We start from the raw sequence: 25,410 nt of genomic DNA, 5'->3' as shown, positions 1-25,410 counted from the left end.
AAACTATAACTGGAAAGGTCAGCAAGACCGTAACCTATTGCTGTGAACATATAGTACTTATGGAAAATTTAAACCAATACCCCCAAAGAAAAATTACCCAAGTCTTTTTGAGATGCAGTAGATGAAATGAAAACCATTTATCAATAGTGAAATGCTTAATCCCTTTCAGTACTATATAGGGGACATAATGCACACATCTTGCTGCCTGGAAGGAAACATTATGACTATCAGCTAGCTAGCACAATTCCGTAAGGATCTGTGAGTGAGGTTTCAGGAAGCCTGACTTCAAGCACACAATCCAGTTACAGCTGGCTGATGGAGAAGAGACCAGTAGAGCAGTCAAACGTGTTTGCAGGTCAGCTCTGCTCCTGGCTCATCGGTGTGGGCTGCGGCACATGGTGGCTGGGTGGCGGCGGAGCAGACTGCGGTGTCAGCTGCAGGTGCTGAGCTGGATGTGCAGCACTTGCTAAACGGAGCTCCCTCGTTTGCTCTTGATGGGCGTGCAGATGCTCCAAGGTTTCCTTGGAAAGTGCAATAACGTGCACAGGCTCGCTCTGTGAGGGTTCCATCTGGCTTTCAATCACATTGAGGCTCTGAATGTGTTCTGTTTGCTCCTGTTGAGCTGAGAGAATTAAATTCTGCAGTTGTTCTGGCTGCTGTGTGAGCAGCGTGAGATTAGCAGCCTGGTCTGCAGTCATGTTCTGGGAACTCTCTGCAGCAACGATGCTGATTCCTTGACTAGGACCAGGCATGAAATTGATATTATGTACAGAATCGGTTACAAGAAGCTGTATTTCCTGCTCTCCGGAGGTAGAGAGTTGATAAGGCTGCAGCTGAAGAATGTTCCTGACCTCTTCAGTATTATTACTGCCAGAAATGCTGCTGGCATCTGCTGCATGTTTCTCTTTGCTATGGATTTTCAAGTGAGCCTTCAAGTTGTCTAAGCGAGCAAACTGTAAGTTACACTCGGGGCAGGAGAAAGGCTTTTTGCCTGTGTGTAGAATGCAGTGTCTCCTCTTGGCACTGGAGTCGGAGAAGGATTTGCCACATATGCCACAGGAGTATGGCTTCTCTCCTCTATAAGGAAACACATGTTTTATATTAAAACAGAAAGATCTATGTATTACTTCCTGATTACTTAGGGAGAAGCGGTCAAGAATAGAGGAAACTTAAATCATGTGTTGTCCTACTCAGATGAGGACTTGGAGCAACTCGTAACTTCCATGGGCTTCAGTTTCTAATCTTATAAAAAAAGGTGTGGGTGGTGTCTGAGGAAGGGTGGTGAATGAAGTTGGGCTAGATGCAATACAATTTTATGATTCCATAGTATTTACTTCAGATAAAAAAGTAAATATATATTACACATATAGTTCCTTGGTTTTGTTCTAGTTCTCATAGACAATTTTTTTGCTCTAATGGACAAATAAGCATATACAACTGATTTTAACATTAAAATGAGTAGCCCCTAGTTGTCTGTGATGCTGTTAGAAGATCTATTAAATCCAATCTAGAAGTTAAGTTTTGTGAACAAAAATATTCACTCATAAAATATTAAATTTAATATTACTTTGATTGAAGATTTAAGCATTGGACCAGCTCCCAGATCAAATAAAAAATTCAAGAAATGAAATCAATAGTGCAAATTTTGCTGGCCAGCATCAGTTTTCCTGATTTTGCCTAAGTGAGGAAATTCTTTATTGAAAAGATTTTACAAGTCATGTGTGTGTGTGTGTGTGTGTGTGTGTGTGTGTTAATCTTCATCCAAGGATATTTTTCTATTGATTTTAGATGAGAGTGGAAGGGAGGGAGAGGGAGAAAGAGAGCAAAAGAGAAACATCCATGTGAGATGATACATCGACTGGTTGTTTCCTGCATGACCCTAAGGCGGGGGACTGAACCTGAAACCCTGATGTATGCCCTTGACCGGGAATCAAACCCAAGACCCTTCCTTCAGTAGGCAGGCTGATGCTCTAACTACTGAGCCCAAACGATCAGGTCTATGGAAAAGATTTTTTTTTTTTAATCCTCACCCAAGGGCATTTTTTTGATATTTTGTTCAGATAGAGTGGGAGGGAGAGAGAGAGAGAGAAACATTGATGTGAAAGGGACACATCGAGTGGTCGCCACCCGCACGACCCAACCAGGGCAGGGGACAAACTGCAACCGAGGTACATGCCCTTAGCGGGAACTGAACCTGGATCTCTCCAGACCGCAGGCCAACGCTCTAACCGCTGAGCCAAACCGGCCAGGGCGGAAAAGATTTTTAGAAATTATAAACCAAACAGAAAATTCTACCAGAGTAATAACTTGGGGAAAAGGACTATATAAGTAACAAGTCACCCTGCTGAACACCAGGGTTGAATGAGGACTCCATATGAGAGACAAATCAGCATAACTTTACCGATGGATTCTGATGTGGGTCTGAAGAGAACTCTTTGCTGTGAAAGATTTGCCACAGATTTCACATGTAAACGGCTTCTCACCTACAAAAGGGAAAGCATTTAGAAATACACATTTAACCTAAAACAGAAAGCAAAAATCACCCATAGTTTCACAATATAAAAAAAAAACAAGGGCAATAAATACCACTTGAATCCTCAATAAGCACAAATGCATTAAGCACGTGCTAGGTGCCAAGAGGATAGAGAGAAAATGTAGCTACGGTTCTCTCCCTTTAACTTAAAGTGAACGCAATTGTCCATAGGAAAGAATGATGCACCACATTCACTCCTGTATTGTCCACCCGAGTAACTTTAACTCCCATACCTTACTGCTTGGTTGGGCAGTCCTCTTGACCTTCACAAGGACACCTGTGCACTAGAGTGACTTCCATATTATTTACATTTATATCTATCTTTCAAATGTACCCTAGTCCGACCACTCCTCACCATTTCCACTGCCACCTCTGGTCCAGGCCATTGGCATCTCCCTGCAGCAGCCTCCTAAAGGGTCTCCCCTGACCACTTCTGTCCCTGCTTCCCTGTTTTAATGCAGTCAGATCATTGCAAATCGTGTGCAAACACCCTAACGGTGCCCATCCAGAGATAAAAGCAAAGTCCTGGGCCTACAAGGAACTGATCTGTCTGATCACCCCCATTTCTCACCTCAAGCCTCCCTAACCTCATCCAGCACTTTCCCCTTGCTCACTAACTCATCCTCTCAGGCATCCGGGAAAGTCACTGAACTCACATCCCCTCACCCTGGCATGTCTCCCCCAGGGGTCTCCCAGTGTGAGTCACTCACCTCAAGCCTGCTCAAATGTCACTTTACCAGGAGGCTGTGTCACTGCTGAAAGCACTGCCCCACCCCCAACACCCCTAGTCCACTCCCCTGAGTTACTGTTACCACAAGACTATCACGTTTTTATTCTCTACCCCACCCCATTCTTATGTAGGATAACTTATGGGCCTATTCACTCCTAGCACCCCAGTGCCTAGAATCAGGCTTGGCACACTGTTCCAGAAATCCTCATTGAATGAATGAATTTCACAGGACAGTGACTAAGGCTCACACAGATGTGACTGCTCCAGACCCCACTAGGAATTAATAAAGCTTTGACAGTGTTTATTCAGCACTAGTTTGTACAGTGCACATACAGTGATAGACTGTCATACCCTCCAGAAACAAAATTAATGTAGACAAGGGAACTATATGTTAAAAAAATAAAAGCAAGCAGCAAAATCCCATTTAACTAGATAACAGCAAGGAGTGCAATCTGAAGTGGAGGATGGTCAGGTAGCTTCCCTTTCTCCACGCTGACCAGAGGCTCCAAGTAGACAGAAGACACTGACAATATGGATGAGTCTGCATCTGTGCATCAGGAACTCTTACCCCTCCAAAGGTTAAAACCAGGCCACTGCCACTATCTCATCATAGCTTTCCAAACCAGAGCTGGGGCCTCCTGTTCTCAGTTCTCCTCCCTCTCCACATTCAAAGGCTGAGGACCTGCTGTGTGCTTGTCATTCAATTCCATCCTCATTTACAACAACTCAGAAACTCCGCCTGTTGGCAAATGTTTTAAACATTGTTTGTGTAAAAAGACTTTGGGGTCCCTAGCGAAGGGTCAGGCCAAGGGATCCTGGTACTTTTGTCAATTTTTAACTTGATTAACTAGCCTACCTGCTGCCTCAAGGATTGCTGGTCAGATTTCTCATTATAATTCTGTCTTCTAGCTTTTTTTTTTTTAATCATCCTCACCCGAGGACAATTTTGCATTTATCTTCAGATAGAGCGGGAGGGAGAGAGGGAGAAAGAGAAAAAGAGAAACATCGATGTGAGAGAGACACATCGATTGGCTGCCACACACATGACCCCAACCAAGGCCAGGGACAAACTGCAACAGAGGTACGTGCCCTCAGTGGGAACCGAACCTGGGTCTCTCTGGTCTGTTGGCCGACGCTCTAACCTCTGAGCCAAACCAGCCAGGGCTGTCTTCCAGCTTTTTAAACTTTTCAAAGTGAGGTCAATAGTGAGGATGTGTTCAGGGTCCTTTGATGTTAGGGGATTGCCAAGGAGCCACTTTGGCCATCCAACCTTTGGCATTACTATATTCAAACATTTGTTTTAATAAACCCCATCAATATCCATTTTTTTAATCCCAATTTTTAAAAATCATCTAAAGATTTCTATCCTGCTGCTACTAGTCCTGTGACTCTCCATTTTCTTTTTGTTTCACCCCATCAGCATTTCTGTGGGCCTTCCCCTGGTTGGATTCGTAGAGTCACACTCCTGTCTCTACTCTGTCCTTGCATCGTCATTGTCTAATCTTCCTGTAACCAACTTCCTTCTGGCCCCACGGCCGCCCACGGCCTGTCACCTCTCCTCGATATGAGAATTCCTTGAACTGTGAAACCAAAATCCATTGGTGCAATAATACAGAAAAACAGGGACTGATAAAATTATGAAAACAGTCATGTTTAAACAGGCTTTATGTAAAAAAGTTGAATATTTCATGGGAATGGATATTATGTGTGGCTAAAGTCAATTCCCCTACCCAGTATTGTAAAACCAAAACCTGTTGATAAAATCCTAATGGAGGCTACAGTTAGAAATGTAATAGTTTATGGAATTAAGGTAAAAGTTTATAGAATTGTTATATATTCAACAGGCCTTATGTGAAATGATTGCATCTCTTTTACATGATTGTATCATGAGGGTGGACATTCTCTCACTGGGAAACATTTCTCCTGCCTAATATTGTAAAACTGAAGGCATGTAAATCCACCCTTTAAGCAATGTTAATTATAATACGGCAGCCCTGGTCCGGCTGGTGTGGCTCAGTGGTTGAGCGTTGACCCATGAGCCAAAGGGTCAGGGCACATGCCCAGGTGGTGGGCCTGGTCCCCAGTGGGGGGCATGCAGGAGGCGGCCAATCTATGTTCTCTCTCATCAGTGTTTCTATCTCTCTCTTCCTCTCTCTGTAAAATCAATAAATCAATAAAGGAAAAAAATAAAAAATAAATTAAATACATGAAATATGGCAGCCCTGGCTGGTTTGACTCAGTAGTTAGAGTGTCAGCCCACCAACTGAAGGGTCATGGGTTTGATTCTTGGTCAAGGGCACATTCCTAGGTTGCAAGTCCGATCCTTGGCCCAAGTCAGGGTCGTGCGGGAGGCAACCAATCGATGCATCTCTCTCACATCGATGTTTCTCTCCCTCCCTCCCTTTCACTCTATCTAAAAATCAATGGAAAAATATCCTCAGGTGAGGATTAACCAATAAATAAATAAATATGGTAAAATCTTACTAAAGACAACCTAGAAATGTTATGTCCTAAGAAACTGGCATGGTAACTACAGGGTTGGAAGCTCCAAAATATGGCCAGACAGAAAAGTGGGTTAAACTCCATTTATAGCTAGGATCCTACCAAACTGCTGCCAGCCCTAAAAAAAATTATAATTTAAAATTACAACAGCAATTATGTTGCAATTAGATTAAACAGTGCACTTAAATCAAATAATTGGTATGCAAGAACCACTATGAGGCTTCAAAATTTTTTTAAAGTTTCATTGAAAAATTTGCTGTAAAATATTTATTTTAATAGGCTAATGAAACATTAAAAATAGACGTACTTAAAATAAAGAACTATAAGACTGACATTACCCCTTACAGGTGACTATCCTCGGATATCTTTCATCCCTTGGTTTAAGGCAGTGGTTCTCAACCTGGGGGTCATGACCCCTTTGGGGATCAAACGACCCTTTCACAGGGGTCGCCTAAGACATAACAGTAGCAAAATTAGTTATGAAGTAGCAACAAAAATTATTTTATGGTTGGGGATCACCCCAACATGAAGAACTGTATTAAGGGGTTGCGGCATTAGGAAGGTTGAGAACCACTGGCTAAGACCAATCTGAGGACCATAATTAGAGAATTTCTTAAACTCAAGGAAGATGCTCAAAAGTTTCTGTAGGGTGGTGAACACACAATACAATATACAGATGGTGTATTATAGAACTGTACACTCATAACCTATGTAATTTTATTAACCAATGCCACCCCAATAAATTCAATTTAAAAAGTTTTTGTAAATAGTTTATCTCCTGAGCTCAGTGAGAGACAATTTCACACTGCCCCTTCCTTCTTTCCCAAATCAGGCCAAATGGCTACTGATCCTTTCTCCCAGGGATAACTACTGCCTATGTCCTAAGAGCTGGGCTTGGCTTCCTGCCTGCCTGTAACAGGCAGGCTGTCAGTTTTTTCTCTTGGCTATCACAGGGAATGACTCCGGAAGGTGATAACCTTTACATCCCTTGAGTCCACAGAATAGTTTAACACTGCCAGAAATAGTTACTGTTTGTCCCAATTGAAATATAACATTTGAAAGAATTTAACAACTATGATTAGAAATAAAACTATGTACCCAGAGAAAAAAAGGCAACTCAGGGATGATGTAGTGGGATGGGTAGCTAACCTATGATGTCACTTAAGTTACAACCCAGTACTTTGGGAATTGAGAGCAACGGTCCGTATCTTACAAATCTTTGCAAAATGAGAAAGGCAGCTCAAAGCCCACCCATTTTTAACAATGTTTCTTTCTTAATGTTTTTATTGATATTTTAGAGAGAGAGTGGGAGACAGAGAGAGAGAGAACCACTGATGTGACAGAGAAACACTGATCTGCTGCCTCTGGCACACACCCTGACCATGAATTGAACCAGTGACCTTTGGATGCATGGGGCAACGCCCAACCAACTGAGCCACAGCGGCCAGGGCAAAGCCCACCCATTTTTATCATTCTCAATTCCTAAGACTGAAGAAAAAAGCAAGAAAAAAGAAGAGTGTTTTTTTAAAAATATGAATGACTATAGAAGCACCCTTGCCCCAAATCTAGTCTATAGTCTCTACAAGATTGTCTTCACAAATTACAGTAAGAAAAGTCTTTAGTTTATCTGAGTTCATGAACTTAACTTATTATGTCTCCTGGCTGAAAATTTAAACCAAAGCCTAGAAGGTCTCTGTTCACATTTGTCTATATGCTCATGTGTGTTGAGTAGTATTTTCTATCTCCAGACGATATTGCTAATTTGTAAAAAAGTTCAAATAATGACTTAAAGTATTTATATAAAAATTCTCATAATATAATAGAAACTAACCCAAATATTTTTAAAGATCATGTGATCTGAGAAATTACTTGATATAAAAGCTGGTTTGAGTTTGGTTTGGTTAAAGCTGACATGTCTTTAGAGGTATCAGAATTAAACACAAAACTTATTTTTACCTGTTTTACAAAAAACGTTCATGTTATAAAATTTGTCAGCAGAAAACCTAGCTTGGGATAATAATTGACTTTGATGTCTCATAGTTTTCAAGCATAATCTAAACATAATTTTTAAGGATTAATAACTAAATAGGTGTAAGTAAAATAAGAGGTGTTTACGTGAAATTTTTTATCAATAATTATATATGTATTATAGTATACGTACTTAAAAACAGCTCCCAAGCCCTGGCCGGTTTGCCTCAGCAGTTAGAGTGTCGGCCTGCAGACCTGAGAGTCCCGGGTTTGGTTCCTGCTAAGGGCACATACCTCGGTTGCAGTTCGTCCCCGGCCCGGTTGGGATCGTGTGGGTGGCAACTACTTGATGTGTCTCTATCACATGGATGTTTCTCTCTCTCTCTCTTCCACCCTCTCTACCTCCCGCTCTGTCTGAAGATAAATGCAAAAAAAAAAAAAAAAATGTCCCCAGGTGAGGATGAAAAATAAAATAGCTCCCAAAATCCTTTGGAAGCTTAATACATACCTTAGAATTTTACTGAGTTAAATAATGAAAATATATTGAAGATCTAGATCATTTCCAAATTAGATAAAATACTGAAACACTAATTGTTAAATAAGTCTACCTACTTTTTTTTAATCCTCACCTGAGAACATTTTTGCATTTAGCTTCAGATAGAGCAAGAGGGAGGAAGAGAGAGAGAGAAACATCGATGTGAGAGAAACACATAAACTGGTTGCCACACAATCCCAACTGGGGCTGGGGACAAACTGCAACCGAGGTACATGCCCTTAGCGGGAACCAAACCTGGGTCTCTCTGGTCTGCGGGCCAAGGCTCTAACCGCTGAGCAAAACTAGCCAGGGCTACTTTTGACTTCTTGTAACAAAAACTTAAAAGATAAATTTGGAGCTATTAATATGTTTGTTCTGCTTTGTTGAGGAAGCATATATTTCTAAACATTATGAAATATATTTCCCAGTAAAAGTACTTGTTTCTAGAGGTTATGAGATATAGTCATACATTTGCTAATCTAAAGAATGCTAATTGCTTACTTTTAGGTTTTCATTAAAAAATTAAGGTTTTTGTTGGTTAAAATTTTTTTAATATTTTATTTTTCAATTACAGTTTATATTCAATATTTTTTTGTATTAATTTCAGGAGTACGCATAGTGGTTAGACACACACATACTAAGGGTTGAGAATGCTAATTAATATGGAAGTAATATGCTCTTTCAGTAAAGAAAGGAATATGATATGGGAATGCATTTTTGAAGAAATTAAAAGAAAATGGTTTGTCCTAAAATATGTTCATTTCTGAATAAGAAGAGACAAACTAAATTGGACAAGGAAAAAGTTATAGATTTGTAGGGAATTTTGAAAAAGAAAATTTTATATATAGTTAAGCAGAGAAATATCAGAATACATTAATTAAGTAAATGTTTTAATACTGAAGGTAAGCTAATGCAAAATTAGAGTTTAGAGTTCTCTCTCTCTCTCTCTGTTAAAATGAAAAAGTATTACTGGTCAGCTCCTGATAAGATATTGTGAAAAGTATTCTGCCTAGAAAGCAAAGATTTTGGGTTTTATCAAAATAATTTTGTTTTATATCATCTTAATCAGGCCTTTGATTACTTAAGAAAACTGAATTTTCCCAATAGTAAGAACTACCTTCTGTATTTGAAATGCCCTAGCTAACTTTCATTCATAGGAAGCAGCAACAAAATCTATGAAGACTGTGGCACATGTGGATGAAGTCCATTCTGCTTCTGCAAAAATGACCCTTTAGTTCCATACCTTTGCCACAGCAACAGTTTGCTTCTAAATCAGAGAAACTAAGATGGGTAACCAATGGCTATAAATTAAATAGTCAGAGCTATGGGAAACCCATGATGGCCATTTGGTTCTTCTAAGTTCCCTGAAAAACCCCATTTTTCAGTTTTTGCATTCTTTCGTCCACCATAGTATATTTACTATGAGTTCAATATGTTCTTGTTGCTATATGTATGTTTTCCTGATGGGCTGACGTGTCCCTCTTCTGCAAGGCTGATGCCCTCATAGTGGCAAAAAAACTGTGTTTCCCACTTGGGTTATACCTTCTCCTCACCCAATGATATATTTCCATTGATTTTTAGACTGGAAGGGAGGGAGGAAGAGACAGAGAGAGAAACATTAATGTGAGAGAGACATCAATTGGTTGTCTCCCACACAAGCCTGAATGGGGCCGGGGATCAACCCTGCAACCCAGTTACATGCCCTTTGTCAGAAACAAACCTGTGATCCGCCCTGGCCGGTCTGGCTCAGTGGTTAGAGTCGGCCTATGGTCCAGAGAGACCCGGGTTTGGTTCCCGCTAAGGGCATGTACCTCGGTTGCAGTTTGTCCCTGGCCCTGGTTGGTCGTGCAGGTGCCAGCCACTTGATGTGTCCCTTTCACGTCGATGTTTCTCTCTCTCTCTCTCTCTCTCTCCCCCTCCCACTCTATCTGAACAAAAAATGGAAAAATGTCCTCGGGTGAAGATTAAACAAACAAAAAACCTGTGACCCTTCAGTCTTTGGGCTTATGTTCTAACTGCTGAGTCAAACCAGACAGGGTGCTTGACAAAGGTCTTGCGAACTTCTTGGAATTACTGCTGACCAAACAGTCCTCAATCATCGGGTAAGGTCAAGAGAAGTTATGTAAAAACTTGATCCAAGCAAAATAAGTTTTAATTACATGGGACTAAATAAACTGAAGAGGATGATTATAATTTTTATAACTTTTTGTTGAAAATATCAATTTTTAAAATCTTTTGTTTTCCAGATATAAGGAAACTTATTTATCTTAAACTATCTATGACTTACAACAATTTGGTAACTTATACCTCTGTGAGCAGAACTAAAACATTTATCTTTTTCTCTGTACTTGGTCCCTCTAAAATTTGGAAGCTCTCAGTGAGTCATCTTATTTTCATGGTATTATTATTTGCATAGGTTCAATAATAATCTGTTCTTCTTGTTAACAACACATAATTAGAAACATTGGCTATGTTACCAAGACTTTGACTAGAATGTCATGTTTGAGAGAGACATACATATACTCAGACATGACCAGACAGCTTTAAGGAATTAAGATTAACTAATGGAAGCCAATAAAATCTTTGGACATATAGGCTTGGTACCTTGCTTACAGGTTCTAAGCAGCCTCACTAGGTGAGCAAAGGTCATTTTCTGGCAGGTGCAGGAGCCTGAAGATATTCTGAGGACCTTGAGAAGTGAGGAACCCAAATCCATATAGGTAGATATTGCAGGCAACAATCTATATACAGGTATTGTAGGCAACATCAGATGGCAAGTCCTCCCCTTGACTTTTCTGGTCCATAGAGGCCTTTTTAAGTTCAAACTGAAAATTCCTTATAAAAAATTGCAGCAAAGTAGATTTAAAAGAGCTTTTAAGTGAATTGCCATTTTTGCTGCTCTTATGTACATGACAGGCCATGTTCATGGAAACTAGACTTATTTTACAAACAAATTAGTCTTAACTTGGCTACTGTTGGTACAAATGGGGGTTTTATTTTATTTATTTATTAAACTTATTTTTTCTTCTTTATTGATTTTTTTTTAATCCTCACTCGAGGACATTTTTCCATTTTTGGTTCAGGTAGAGTGGGAGAGAGAGAGGAACAGAGAGAGAGAGAGAGAGAAACATCGATGTGAAAGGGACACATCGAGTGGCTGCCACCCACACGACCAACCAGGGCCGGGGACAAACTGCAACTGAGGTACATGCCCTTAGCAGGAACCGAACCCCAGTCTCTCTGGACCACAGGCAATGCTCTAACCGCTGAACCAAACCGGCCAGGGCTCTTCTTTATTGATTTTTAGAGAGAGAGGAAGGGAGAGGGAGAAATAGAAACATCAATGAGAGAGAATATCGACTGGCCGCCTCCTGCATGCCCCTCACTGGGGACTGGGAACACAACCTGGGCATGTGCCCCGACCGAGAATTGAACTGGCGACCTCTTGACGCATGGGTCAACGCTCAACCACTGAGCCACACCGGCCAGGCAAAATGGGGGTGATTTTAAAGAGAATGATTATGTTTCAGTAACATATCTCTGTCGATATTAAATTCTAGTGCTGTTCATTGTCATTTGAGGTTTTGTTCTTACCTGTAAATTAAACTAGATCCTAAATTCTTCTAGTTTTGTCTAATATTTGGCTATGACTCTCCAAACTAATGCTTCCAATTTTTTCTCCCACTCAGAATTCTAACTTGGAATCATTAAGAACTAAAACTGCCTTTCCCCCAAATCCATGTATGTTCAAGTGGGACAACTTGATATAAACTTCAGAGAAACCACCACAGTACCTCAGATATGGACAGTCTTTATGACTATTACAGAAAGATCACCAGAGACATTCAAACTGCAGACCAGGAAAATCTATCAAACTGTCACTGCCTGCCTCCACTCTATCTGAAGATGTTTCAAACCAAACACGTAGAAATCTTCTCAACTGGTTGCCTTCAGAACTCAGAAACCAGGGTTCTAGTCTGCTCCAATCATTAACCATTGCTTTTCTTTTGTTTCCACAGACATGCCTTATTAAATACCTGACTGCTTGCACCATAGGCCTAACTTTGGGAGCCCACCTGCATCACCATCTCCTGAAATGAGATACGACTGTTTAAATGAACTGACCTATTTTTAAGACTGAGACAGGTTTAATGAGATATGGAATAATCTACTAACCCAACATTTGAAACTTCTCAGGAAGTGTCAAAGGTGGGACCAAAGGAGTTCAGAACAGGCCTCCCCAGAACGTGCCACTTTGTCATGTGAATTATTTTGAGCTGAAGGCAATCGAGACCCTGAAGGCTCACAAGAAACCTTTACCTCTCCCTTAAAGAATTTAGATTTGAGGTCTTACCCATAAAAAGGGTTATTACCACAGATAACTTTTTATTAAAAAAAAATTTTTTTTTTCTTTATTGATTTTAGAGAGAGAGGAAGGGAGGAGGAGAAACAGACACATCGATGAGAGAGAACATTAATTGGCCGCCTCCTGCATGCTCCCCACTGGGGATTTGGCCCACAACTTGGCGATGTGCCCTGACTGGGAATTGATCTGGTGACCTCTTGGTGCATGGGTTGATGCTCAACCACTGAGCCACTGAGATAACTTTTTATACCTATCTACAGGGCAGGGCAAACTTCTAATTACTAACATCTGCTCTTATCATCCTGGGAATGACCTTCCTTCTCTCTGAAACCTCGAGGCAACGTACCTCATTCCTTGGCTCAGACTGCCATGTAGAGCTCTCTTTACCTTTCTGTCTGATTCTCTCATGTATGTGGAGATCCAGTATGTATGTAAGTAATTAAATTGTTTTTTTCTCTTGTTAATCTGTCTCATGTCTATTTTTTTTTTTAAATCCTCACCTGAGGATATTTTTCCATTTATCTTCAGATAAGAGTGGGGGGGGGGGTACAGAGAGAGAGAGAGAGAGATACATCGATGAGAGAGAGAAACACTGCCGTGAGACAGATACACTGATTGGTTGCCTCCTGCACAACCCTGACCAGGGCCGGGGACTGAGCCACAACTGAGGTATGTGCCCTTGACCAGAATCTAACCCGCTAGTCTTTGGGCCACGGGCCAACGCTCTAACCGCTAAGCCAAACTGGCCAGGGCCTCACGTCTATTTGATTAGACCAGCTGAAAGAACCCAGAAGCCTAGAGGACAGTCTCTTCCTCCCCGACTGCCCAGGCATGTTGCTCTGTAATGTCACATAAAGAAGCCACACCACCATTTAACAAGGGTGTGTTGTGTCTCACTGTATGTCCTGTCCAAAATTTACCTAACTAATCTCTTACTGATGGACAATGAGGTAACTTCCAGTTTGTGACATTGTAAGTAATCCTGCTGATTATGAATACCCTTACGCAAACATCCTTTCACAACCGGGCAGTTTACATTTTGATACATATTGCCAAAGCTCTTTGCAGAAAGTTCTCAAGTTATATTCTTACCAACAGAACATAAAGTTCCCCACTTCCTCACATATTTGCCAACCTAATGGGCAAAAAGAAGAGCGCATTTCTTTTTCTTTGATAATTAATACAGTTAATATCATTTTATATGTCTACTGGCCATTCCTACATCTTCTGTGACATGCTTTTCATGTCTCCTGCCCAGTTTTCTGGGCAAGCACCAACTCTGCCAGGCAGCCTCTGCCCAAACTTTCCAATCTGCCCAGGGAGCAGGGAAGAGTACTCATATTTTCATATCTTGGATATAAACTTTGTTATATTTACAGTGACTATTTTTTCTAGACAAAGCTCTTAAATACATCTCTTCTTTCTACTCCCTTGACCCAAAGGCCTTCATCTTTATTTACCACAGAGCCTGCTAACTGCCTCACCCCCAGGACCCTCCCTCTGCCCATCCTCCTGGGGCTGCCTGAGTTCTTTTCAATATGTAAATCAAATATGTCCCCTCTCTGCCCAAATACGTTGCAGAACCCACCTCACCCATCAGCAGTTTTACTCTAGCTATTCACCACAGAATTCCTCACCGCGGTCTCTGATGCCGGCTGCTCTCATCCTCAAGCTCTGCACACCCTGTTCCTGTCTGGACATGCCTTTTCCTACTTCCTCTGTCCATCCTGCACTTACTCTGGCTTCAAGATCCAGGTCTTTCTTCTGGGATGCTGCCCCAGATCTTCCCAGGGACAGTGAATCATTTCTGTCACTGTGTTCACACCTCTACTAGGGTGTGCACCCTTCTGAGGCTCTTATCAGGTCACATGTAGATGCTGTAAGGGGATGCTGCAGTGAGGCGGCCCAGAGCTCATTAAGATGGGGACAGGAAACATTAACAGATGGTTGGGGAGATTTGGGAAGCTTCAAATCTATTCCAACAAAATGAGGCTGTGAATGAAAGCTGTGACTTGATTAACTGAATGATGTGTTACTAGGCAGGGCATCTACACGTGAGTGGGAGCCCATTAGGTAGAATCAGTGTTTATCTAACATTATGCAAGGGACAGGGACACTGGAGGGCTGCTATTGTACTTTGGGGTCTGAGGTCACTCACCAGGCTTTTTCATGGCCTGGGCCAATTCCCTGAACATGCCCCCAGCTCACCAAGCAATCTTCTGATCACTACCAAGGTTTTCAGGTACACTGAAGTCAGGAAGGTGGTACTGTGGGCAACAGAAAGGTATAGTCTCTTTTTTCAGTTAATACATTCACTTTATCAGTCCTGTGATTGGCTCAGCCCCTGAAAACCTGACTAGCTCCAAGATCTGAGTATGAGAGCCCGAGCTGTGGGGACCTCACAGGCACGGCCTATCTGTCTTGCCTCCATTTCAAAATGCATCCATCTCCCTCACTGAAGATGTTCTCTTAGGAAAAGAGCATTCCTTATTTACCTCTGACTTCTCAGGTTTGGCATGGCACATCTTACTGAAAAAGAGTTTTGTACTCAAAGAGCTAAGAGAAGAGTTTCCAATCGAATGTGCCCACAATGCTGCAATTGGTGCCCCCTGCCCTGGCCCTCAGCATGACCTGCCAGCTCAGGTCTGCTCACACCACGATCTGCAGAGGCAAGCACCAACTCTGCCAGGCAGCCTCTGCCCAAACTTTCCAATCTGCCCAGGGAGCAGGGAAGAGACACGCCAACTCTTCCAACAACATTGAGCATATTTTCTGTGCTAGAGGCAGGTGGGTCATAATCCTTGTCCTCAAAGAGCCCAATATTTGAATGGGTTTGATTTCTTACTTTTAAGTCATAACAAACCACTACAGAGCCTTTTCTGTCTCCTTTTTTACCCACCATATATCTCCCACTTCCCTCTTCTGCTTCTCTTCAAAGTAGAGGGTAAAAAGTTTGCTAGGATTATGGAGAAAGGATTTATGTTCCTTTTTATCCCCATTTCAAGGTGATATCTCATAAAGGCCAGAAACCTCACTAATACCTTATACTCAGAAGACAAAACCTAGATGAAATGTCTCATCTCTGGCACTCCTCAACATAACCCAGGTGCCTCAGCTCTCCTCCACCTCCACCTCTCCCAAAGTCTTCTCTTCACAGCTTCACATGCTATTTCCAGGCAGATGTGTAAGCATGTAAATTTATATTTATCACTGCTAGCATGTCTCCCCTGAACTCCAGACTCAAATATCAAGCTGCCTCCTCCACACCTGCACTTGGATGTCAAATAGACATCTCAGACCCCACATGCCAAAAATCCAACTCTTGATTTGTTCCTCCTGAAATCTCCCCGTTTTGCATCCTTCCAGTTGCTTCTGCCTCCTCTTTCTCTTACCCCACCCCCCACATCCAATCATGAGCAAATCACATTGACTCTTCTGTCAAAATATAGCCAGAATTGCTGGGCCAGAGTGGCTCAGTGGATTCAGCGTCATCCCATGGACTGAGAGGTTCTGGTCAGGGCACATGCTCGGGTTGCAGGCTCGATCCCCAGTACAGGGCATGCAGGAGGCAGCCAATCGATGTCTCTATCTCTCTCTCCCTTCCTCTCTCTCTAAAAAATCAATCAATATATTTTTTAAAAAATATAGCCAGAGTTGGACCACTCGTCACCACTTCCACTGCTGCCACACTATGCCAAGTCCGATTACTGCAACAGCCTTCTATGTGTCTCTTCACCCTCCTAATGGGTGCCTCCACCCCTGCCTCGGCACCCCACATGGTAGCTGGAGCAAGTGATCCTGTTAAAACTCTAAGTCATGCCCTGGCCAGTTTGGCTCAGCAGTTGAGTGTCGGCCTGTGTACCAAAGAGTCCCAGGTTCGGTTCCCGCTAGGGGCACGTACCACCAAAAAAAAAAAAACCAAAAACAGCTCTAAGTCACACCATGTCAATCCTCTTGCTAAAGTCATCTCACTCAGAATAAAATCCAAAGTCTTCACTGTGGCTTCCAAAATTCTTAAACTGAAGTGCATACTAGAATCACCTGAAGAGCTTTAAAAATTGCCAACTACAATTCCACGGCCTTACCTCAAGTGGATTCTGTCAGGATCTCTGGGGTGGGACCAAGCTTGCAGGTGACTAAAGCACACGGCTGGGCTGAAAACCCCTACCGTACAAGGACTCCAGTCGCCTCTGACAGCACCTACCACATTCCTTCCTACTCCCACCATCCTGGCTCTGCCTCAGCCACTCCTGTCTCCTGGCATTTCACCAGCATGTCTGAAACTCTCCTGCCTCAGGGTTATGTACCTGCCATTCCCTCTGCCTAGAAAGCTCTTCTCCTGGAGAGCCACAATGGCTTGTTTGCTCCCCACATTCTGATCTCCATCACAGATGTCACCTCGTCAGCGAGGCCTTCCCGGACAAATCCCCACATAACAGGGCAGCTCCTCTTCCTGCACCCTGTCTCCTTACCCTGTGTTTAGCTCTTTATTGCACCTACCCTCACCCAGCTGTTCTTTGTCTCCCCTGTTGGAATGCTAGCCCCTAACCCTCAAGAGCAGGGGCTCTATCCACCTCATTCATTGCTGTATCTTCAGAACCTAGAACAGTGCCTGGTACTCAATAATTGTTCAGTAAATGTGTGTTAGGTAGATGAATTAAATTTCACAAAACTTATTAAAAATTGTATAGAGATCCATTTTCATTAAACTAGTACCCTGTAAGATATTTGCTTTAAGAAAGCAAATTACTTTAAGGAAAAAAACTTACATTTTTAAAAAATGTCCAAAGCAACATAAACCAATCTGATATATAATTTTAGTAGGCAATTTAACAGAATCATTAAATAATTAACATACATTAGAATACTTTTCTTAGAAATATCTAACATGTTTATTTTTTATTTTTTTATCCTCACCCAGGGACATTTTTCCATTTTTTGTTCAGGTGGAGTGGGAGAGAGAGAGAGGGAGAGAGAGAGAAACATCAACGTGAAAGGGACACATTGAGTGGCTGCCACCCGCACGACCAACCAGGGCCGGGGACAAACTGAAACCGAAGTATGTGCCCTTAGCGGGAACCGAACCTGGGTCTCTCTGGACTGCAGGCTGACGCTCTAACCACTGAGCCAAACCGGCCAGGGCTAACACGTGTATTTTTAAGTGCTCCTACCCAAAGGTCTAAAAGGTCCACATTTTTATTTTCCTGATCTTAAATTTAAGAATCTGACCTGCCTTATTCGATCCTGATTCCTCTTTATCCTGAAGCTCATTTTTTTGGAGGTGACAATGCTTAAGTCATAAGTACTGGTTCTAGGAGAGAAAGTGGAAAAAAATCTTCTACATGTGTTGCCTTAGTATGGATGTTTCATTTTACTTCCTTTTCTAAAAAAAAAGAGGCCTGGCTGGTGTGGCTCAGTGGTTCAGCACTGACCCATGCATCAAGAGGTCACTGGTTCGATTCCTGGTCAGGGCACTTGCCCAGGTTGTGGGCCAAATCCCCAGTAGGGGGCATGCAGGAGGCAGCCAACTGATGTTCTCTCTCAGCAATGTTTCTATCTCTCTCTCCCTCTCCCTTCCTCTCTTTCTAAAGCCAGTAAAGAAAGAAAAATTAAAAAAAAAAAAAGTATCTCAATCTTGAATGCTAAAGTAAATTAATAGTGAAACAGGGAATTAGATTCTGACTTGTTCTATTTTGTGGTATTATATAAATTTCCCTAGATAAAAGTGCTCAGTAAGTAATCTGTTTTGCTAGTCTACAGAGATGTGACTTCCCTACAGATGCTAACAGCATTCTGTTTGGGTTTATAGAATCATAAAATTCCCACCCAATTTACAATAAACAATCTGAGGAGGGAACTCCAAGTACTTCATTTCTCACTCTCCTGAAAACATAAAGCATACTAGAAAGAAAGGATGAGACAGAATTTTACCTGTGTGTGTTCGTAGGTGTTTCTTCAGCTGAGACACGTCCATGAATTTGCGATGGCAGTGGTTGCATTCCGGTAATGAGTGGCCTTGTCGCAACAATAAAAAAAGTGTCAGTGCGTCTTTCTGCCATCTTGGAGCCTGCAGAGGCCTGCTGGGAACAGGACTTCTATAATGACAGATATGTCTGGAAGGCTGCGGTGCAAGGCCATTTTTGCTGGCTATAAGCAGGGTCTCCAGAACCAGAGGGAGCACATAGCTCTTCTTAAAATTGAAGGTGTTTATGCTCGAGATGAAACTGAATTCTATCTAAGCAAGGGATGTGCTTATGTGTTCAAAGCAAAGAACAGCACAGTGACACCTGGTGGCAAACAGAACAAAACAAGAGTCTGGGGAAAGATTAACTCCTCTTGAAAACCAGGGCATGGTTCATGCTAAATTCCAAAGCAATCTTCCTGCTAAGGCCAATGGACATAGAATCTGTGTAATGCTGTACCCCTCATGGATTTAAATTTATTGAAAACTTATACATAAAGATGGATTTATTCTCTTGAGAAAAAAAAAGTTTTAGTGCATATATGATCTCCCTGCATTTCTTCAGTGATTTGTGTTACAGTGCTTCCTTGAAAAAGAATCACTTTAAATGTGGTACTTTAATAAAACCACAATAATTTTAAAATTAATTTGGTAACAGTTAATATTTTCCTATACATCTCAATTTACTGCTTTCTAAGAAAGCTGGGACCCTCCCAATTTCCCTAATTATAATCTTTTTTCCTCAAAGCACTAGTGTGACTGTGGCCAATTAATGTCAAATGACACTCCCATACCACCCCCACCCCCATTCATTTCTTATCTGTTGTCAGGAAAGAAAAAAAGGCAAGTGGGTGGAGCCACGTTGGAGAAAGCCTGGAAGGCAAGGGTGGTGACATCTCTCTCCAGGCACCACTAACAACCAATCCACTGGCACCTCAGAGTCAAGAAGCACTTTTGAAAGATACCAATTCTGTGGGGTTTCTGTGTGTGGCACTAAAACTGTAGTACAAAAATTAAATACAAATCACAAGGTACTGAGAATAACACAAGAACATCTAATTTAGATTGCTTTTAGGACTTTTCCTAAATACTCATTTATCTTCCACAATATAAACCTAATGTTTCAGAAACAATTTGTACTTGTATTTCTCTCCCACCAATCCAAATTTTCTCTCACTTTATTGTACCTGTATGTACTCGGTAATGGCTTTTCAGTTGTCTTTTCTGGCTGTAATATTTTCCACACTGATCACAGGTAAAAGACTTCTGTCCTGCCAAATAAAAAAACAAAACACGAAAACATGCAAAAAACTATAAAGAACTAAGATGCTCACTAATATGGTAAATACCAAAGTGGGCCCTGGTCTCCATTTTCTACAAATGATACAAGTGACTTGTTTACAAGCCCAAATGCCTTCAGAATCTACCACAGTAAACCAAATGTGCAAAGGCATGTAAGGCAATAAGGAGTGGTGGAGACTGGGGCAGAACTGGAGAATTCAAGTTTCCCCCAAAGGCATTCAAAGTAAAATAATTCTATATTCTGGTGGTTAAACAAAACATGTTTGCATACTGAACTACTGGCAACAAGTTTATAATAAGTCTTAGTTTAAGGCCTGATGCTGTGCAAAACTCTAAACCACACTCTAACAGATGCATAATTCTGCCTTCCAATGACACCATATCAGAAATGGCACCAGGCTGAGAAGACACTATTTTGATCATGGTAATGCCCACCCCAGGAAAAGGAAGCCTGGTGGCAGTTGGCCCTCCCGGTACAAGCCCAGCTACCTGAGTGCAGGCTCATGTGCTCCAGCAGCGAGTGCTTGGTGGTGAGAGCCTTGCTGCACACGGTGCAGGTGTACGGCCGCTCGCCTGTGTGAATCCGGGTGTGGACCTGCAGGGAGTGCTTCTGGGTAAAGCCTTTCCCACACTCATTACATTTGAAAGGTCGCTCCCCTGGAATAAGAGCCCCAGAAAATTAGGATAAGCAAGAATCTGCACATCTTTCTGTTCACTCCCAAATTAAAATGACAATAAAGGGATTTCTCTTAAAAGCCACGTATCCAAAAGGCCAATGAACAGGAGAAACAATATCAGCAATAAAATTTTGCAAGCTGGAACAGCTGAATCTGATGCCAGCAGTGAGGAACACTGAGATACTACCTAATATTTAAGACAGTTTCCAGAAGACTCAGGAATTGGTGGTACTTGTTATCTCTGAAAATGGGGGTAAGGAGGATAAAAGACAGTCTGTTTCAAAGGTGGTTAGATCCCTAACCATGGAGCCAGGAGACTGGCCCTCTCCCCAAAAGAAGATGGAGACTATTTTCTGTAGAGGGTAAAACAAAGGGTCTCTGTGCATACTGGAGTCCTGGGTTTACTTCCTGCTAAGGACACGTAACTCAGTTGCAGTTTGTTCCCAGCCCCGGTTGGGGTCTTGTGGGTGGCAACCAGTCAATGTGTCTCTCTCGCATTGATGTTTCTCTCTCTCTTCCTCCCTCTCTCCCTCCCGCTCTATCTGAAGATAAACGCAAAAATGTCCTCGGGAGAGGATAAAAAGACAAAAACAAAAGGTCTTGGGACTAGAGGGGTCTCTGGATTAGAGGTCTCCCAGTATAGTGGAGTGGGACGAACATAGGGAGAGCAGGTCAAAGTTTATGTTTGGGATGATGAGACTCCCCCAGCCTTCTTCTCCCTCCTGCTCTAGACACTGGCAATCAAGGAGCATATAGCCTCCAGGTGGAGAGTAGAGTGGAGAATCTTTGCCTGGAATGTGAAGAGCCCAAGATAAGAGAGCATCAGCAAGGAAGTGTAGGCCAACCACACCACCCTCAATGAGGACACTGTCTATAGGACACTACCAACGAGGACACTATTTATAGGACACTACCTACAGAGTTACCAGTAGCTTTTAGGAAACCATTCTTACAAGATTATGATTTTTTTAAAAAAAAAATCATCTTTCAAGGAAAACCTTTAGTAGTTGAAACAGATGCCAAAACAAGAAGAAAAAAGGCAACTTGTAAAAAACAGAAACTGTCCAAGATGAAGAAAATGTTAAAACCTAACAAATAGGGGTTGGGGCAGGGGGAGAGATAAACCACAGAACTTACATGCATGTATACATGACCAATGAATATAGACAACAAAGCTGGGGATGAGGTGTCGGGGAAGGGGAGGAGGGTGTCAATGAGGGAAAAATGAGAAACATCTGTAACAAAAACAAATTAATAAATAAAAAATTAATTAATTAAAAAAAACCCCTAACAAATAAGTAAATGTTATTTGAACATGCTCACAGAGGTAAGATATTACATTGTGCAACAACAACAAATTTTAATAAAATTAACTGAAGAATTTATAGGAAAAAAGTGTACCTAGAAGTGGGGGAAAAAAAAAGAAATTAGTGCCCTAGCCGGTTTGGCTCAGCAGTTAGAGCGTCGGCCTGCGGTCCTGAGAGACCCAGGTTCGGTTTCCGCTAAGGGCACGTACCTCGGTTGCAGTTTGTCCCCGGCCCTGGTTGGTTGTGCGGGTGGCAACCACTCGATGTGTCCCTTCACATCGATGTTTCTCTCTCTCTGTTCCTCTCTCTCCCTCCCACTCTACCTGAACAAAAAATGGAAAAATGTCCTCGGGTGAGGATAAAAAAAAAAAAAAAAAAGAAATTAGTAAGTGGAACTCTCCCAGGTGGAAAAAAGGAGAAAAAAGATAAAGAAGTTAGAGGATGGGTCCAGGAGGTTCAACAACCAAATAACAAAGAGTTCTGGAAAGAGAGCAAGAAAATGGAGAAATCATCTATGAAATAATTTCAGGAAAGTTTCTGGAACTGAAAGATCATGAGTTTCCAGAGAGAGCCCCTCTAAAGTGATTCAGTGGAAACTTTCAGACACTGGGGCAAAAGGGAAGATCCTATGTGCTATTTTCCTTAAAAATTTTTGTAGAACTATTTAATTCTTTAAACTATGCTATATTACAGTTCAACAAATATTTCTCAAGTGTCTACTTCGTTCAAAGAAACAGAATTCAGGGTTCTCACCTATCTTAAAAACACCAAGTCCCCAGATAATTAAATCAGAAGCTCTGAGGTTGGGGCTCAGGCACCAATAGTTTTAGAAGTTCCCTCGGTGATTCTAAGGTACAGTGCAGCCAGGTTTAGAACTGCAGTGCTAAGTGCTGCTGAGTCACATGACAGCAAGCTGCTGGATGACAGAAGACTTAAGCACCAATCCCTATACATAAGCTTACAATGAAGTTGAAAGGTATTTAAGTGGTAACTACAATAGAACCCAAAGCAGAGTGAGTTAGGTCTGTGTGTAAGAGAGGGTTCAAAGGAGGAAGAGATTTTTGACTTGGGCTACACTGTCCAATACGGTGGTCATTTAAATTACTTAAAATAAAATAAAAAATTCAGCTCCTCAGTCACACTTGCCACATGCCAAGTGCACAAAATCCACATGTGGCTAGCAGCTACATTGGTCTGCACTATATTTGATGATGATATTTCCATCATCACAAAAGGGTCTCTTGGCCAGTACTGAGCTAGAGAGACCAAAAAGAAGACATTTACAGCTAGATTATAGCTAGACGGCTGAAGGAGAAAGCTGTCCACACAGACCAAAAGCATAGCTATGGTCAAGATAAGGAATGTTCAAGAGTCAGAGATCAGAATAATTTGACTAGAGTTCGATACCTAGATATTATAGCCGTGAACAAACTACAAATAAGAGAAGTTCTGGAATCAGGCTACCCGGGTTCAAATCCCAGCTCTGACACTAAATGGATAACCTGGGCAAGTTATTTAAGCTTTCTAGGACTTGAAACAGATGCCATCTGTGTAACAGAGATAATATAAACTATTTCACAAGACTAATGTGAGAACTAAATGCAATAACACGTAAAAGGCTTTATTACAATGCCCATGACCTAAAAGTTGCACAATAAATGAAAGCTATTTTTTATCATTACTACTCCAAAACACATTCCAATAAGCTGTGAAGGCGTAATTACCCGTGTGGCTCCTCTGGTGGATTGCTAAAAAGTGGTTATACTTGAAGACTTTGCCACAGTCTTTACAACGGGCCTCAGGGCCAATGGGACGCTTTCTCCTTCCACAGACCCTCTTGGCTGAAACCAGGTCTTCTTCATCCCCAACAAGTTTGTAATCTTTCAGTTTGATGGATCTCTGAATCCTCCTCTTGCTGTACCGAGTCTGGTGGTCCTGCCCATCCTGGATCTTAGGATCACAGTTCTCATCTTTTTCAGCAGGCATTCCCGTTTCCTCCCCTCTACCTAGCTCACAAGCAGGCTCAGATTCTTCCATTTCTTTTGCTCCAGTCTGTTCATTCAGTACACCATTATCTCCCTCTTTAACCACAAAGTTTTGTCTATTCTGAACGGAATTGTTCACTCTCAGCTGTATTTCTTCCTCTGCAGCCAGTTCTGATTTTCCCTCCTGCAAATTGTTGACTTTTCTTGGTCTTCCCCGTTTCCGCTTCGGTGGATCATTTTTCTTATTAGAAATAACAACCACTGGAGCACCAGCTGTGTTCAAAGTCGTCGGTTTTGGGGAGCTATGGTTGTTTTGAAAATCTGTGTATGCCTTTACCAGGTCATAGACTTTTAAGAACTGAGCAGTAGCCAGGATTTGTTCTGTACTTTTCTCACTGGCCTGGAGATAACCCGTGTAGATAAACTCTAGCAGGATACCAAATGTGTCGGCTACCATGCCTTCCAGCATATAAATGGACTGGCCAATCTCCCCTTCTTCAGCAAACATCATGGAGAAGTATTCGCTACTGGCAGCCAGTAAGGCTTTGTGGGCCCGGAAATGCACATTCTCCACAATTAAAGTAATGTCACAGAGAAAACCTTTCTTCCTCTGGTCCTCGAAACTGGCCAGGACAGTGTCACTGTGAGTGCCTGAGTGTACAACAAGCTGCCCAAGTTGCCCAGCAGGCTCGGATGATGTTTCTGCCATTTTCTTTAGAGGCCAAGAAGGGTTAAGCCTGAAATAAGGAAATAATGTTTAAAAAGGAGGAAGCACTGTCTAACCAGGTTAATCCCAGACCAAATGAACCTACTATTCACTTCACATTAACCGAAATTTACCACTCAACCACTTTTTAAAGTCTATTTAAAAACTTAGCTTTGGGTTCTCATTCCTGTTGTACCATTAACTAGATGGGGGATTTTCAACATCCACGTTACCTCTCAGGGTTTGGTTTCTCCTTTGCAAAATTAAGGAATGGGGACCAACCATCCCTAAAAGTCCTTCCCAGCACTCCCTTTCCATAGTTGCACAAATATCAGAATGAGAACTACCGTGTCTCGATTTCACACATTACTAGCCATTTTGTTCTGTGAAAACAAATATGAACGGGCGAAGAAAAGGTACATCTGCGAAGTGAATTTTGGGGGTAGCTGTGATTAAAGAATAACGTCAGGCGCACGGGGCCTCGCTCTGGAAGGGCGGCGTGCAGCGTCCACGGCTGGCGCCACACGGCGCTCGGCGCACAGGCGGGGTGGCGATCCCCGCGCCCGGGGTCACTGAGCTGGGAGCCCGGCGCGCGAGGCCCCAACTCCGGGCCCGAGCCCCTCCGGCCGGGGAGCGGACTGAGGAGGGGTCCGCACGGCCGCGGGTCCCGCACCCACGGACGGCGGATTCGGGGAGGACCTACCTCTCGGGGCGCCCGACAAGGTGTGGATCGCGGCCCGTCCCCCCGGCAGCCTGGCGGGCGCACCCACGCGGGGCCCTCCGTGGTCTCCAGCTCCGCCGGGCCTGCCGCTGGGCTCCTGCGCCGCCCGGGCTCCA

The 25,410-nt window shown here is 42.4% G+C and overlaps 1 protein-coding gene and 1 pseudogene across 3 annotated transcripts; one reads left to right on the top strand and one right to left on the bottom strand.

Moving 5' to 3' along the window:
• ZBTB24 (zinc finger and BTB domain containing 24) lies at positions 1-24,600 on the bottom strand. Of its 3 annotated transcripts, none has more exons than XR_004957848.1 (6): positions 23,607-24,600; positions 20,388-20,555; positions 19,784-19,862; positions 18,566-18,649; positions 2,402-2,483; positions 1-1,077 (listed from the first exon to the last, which is right to left on the bottom strand). XR_004957848.1 is itself a non-coding variant. In XM_036249371.1 (6 exons), the coding sequence occupies exons 1-6, from the start codon at positions 24,574-24,576 to the stop codon at positions 357-359; spliced, it is 2,109 nt and encodes a 702-aa protein (XP_036105264.1). In that variant the 5' UTR covers positions 24,577-24,600; the 3' UTR covers positions 28-356. The 3 variants fall into 3 exon arrangements, 2 of the variants coding, with proteins under 2 accessions (XP_036105264.1, XP_036105265.1); XM_036249371.1 differs by having other exon boundaries at positions 28-1,077; positions 19,784-19,867; XM_036249372.1 differs by lacking the exons at positions 1-1,077; positions 2,402-2,483 and having other exon boundaries at positions 18,620-18,714; positions 19,784-19,867.
• Positions 18,744-19,071, top strand: LOC118621934 (annotated as a pseudogene).
• Positions 24,601-25,410: the final 810 nt, after the last annotated feature.

Source organism: Molossus molossus, unplaced genomic scaffold (genome assembly GCF_014108415.1).
Source record: "Molossus molossus isolate mMolMol1 unplaced genomic scaffold, mMolMol1.p scaffold_m16_p_8, whole genome shotgun sequence".
NCBI lineage: Eukaryota > Metazoa > Chordata > Mammalia > Chiroptera > Molossidae > Molossus > Molossus molossus.
The sequence above is the reverse complement of the archived record's forward strand: the minus strand, read 5'-3'. Positions and strand labels throughout refer to the sequence as shown.

What these genes read in the sequence shown, in the direction of transcription:
- ZBTB24 (XM_036249371.1), bottom strand. Translation starts at nt 24,576, where the DNA reads ATGGCAGAAACATCATCCGAGCCTGCTGGGCAACTTGGGCAGCTTGTT. An exon ending in CCATTACCGAGTACATACAG is followed by an intron (nt 18,650 to 19,783) that starts GTACAATAAAGT and finishes TGTTGCGACAAG; the next exon opens with GCCACTCATTACCGGAATGC. An exon ending in ACACCTACGAACACACACAG is followed by an intron (nt 2,484 to 18,565) that starts GTAAAATTCTGT and finishes TCCCTTTTGTAG; the next exon opens with GTGAGAAGCCGTTTACATGT.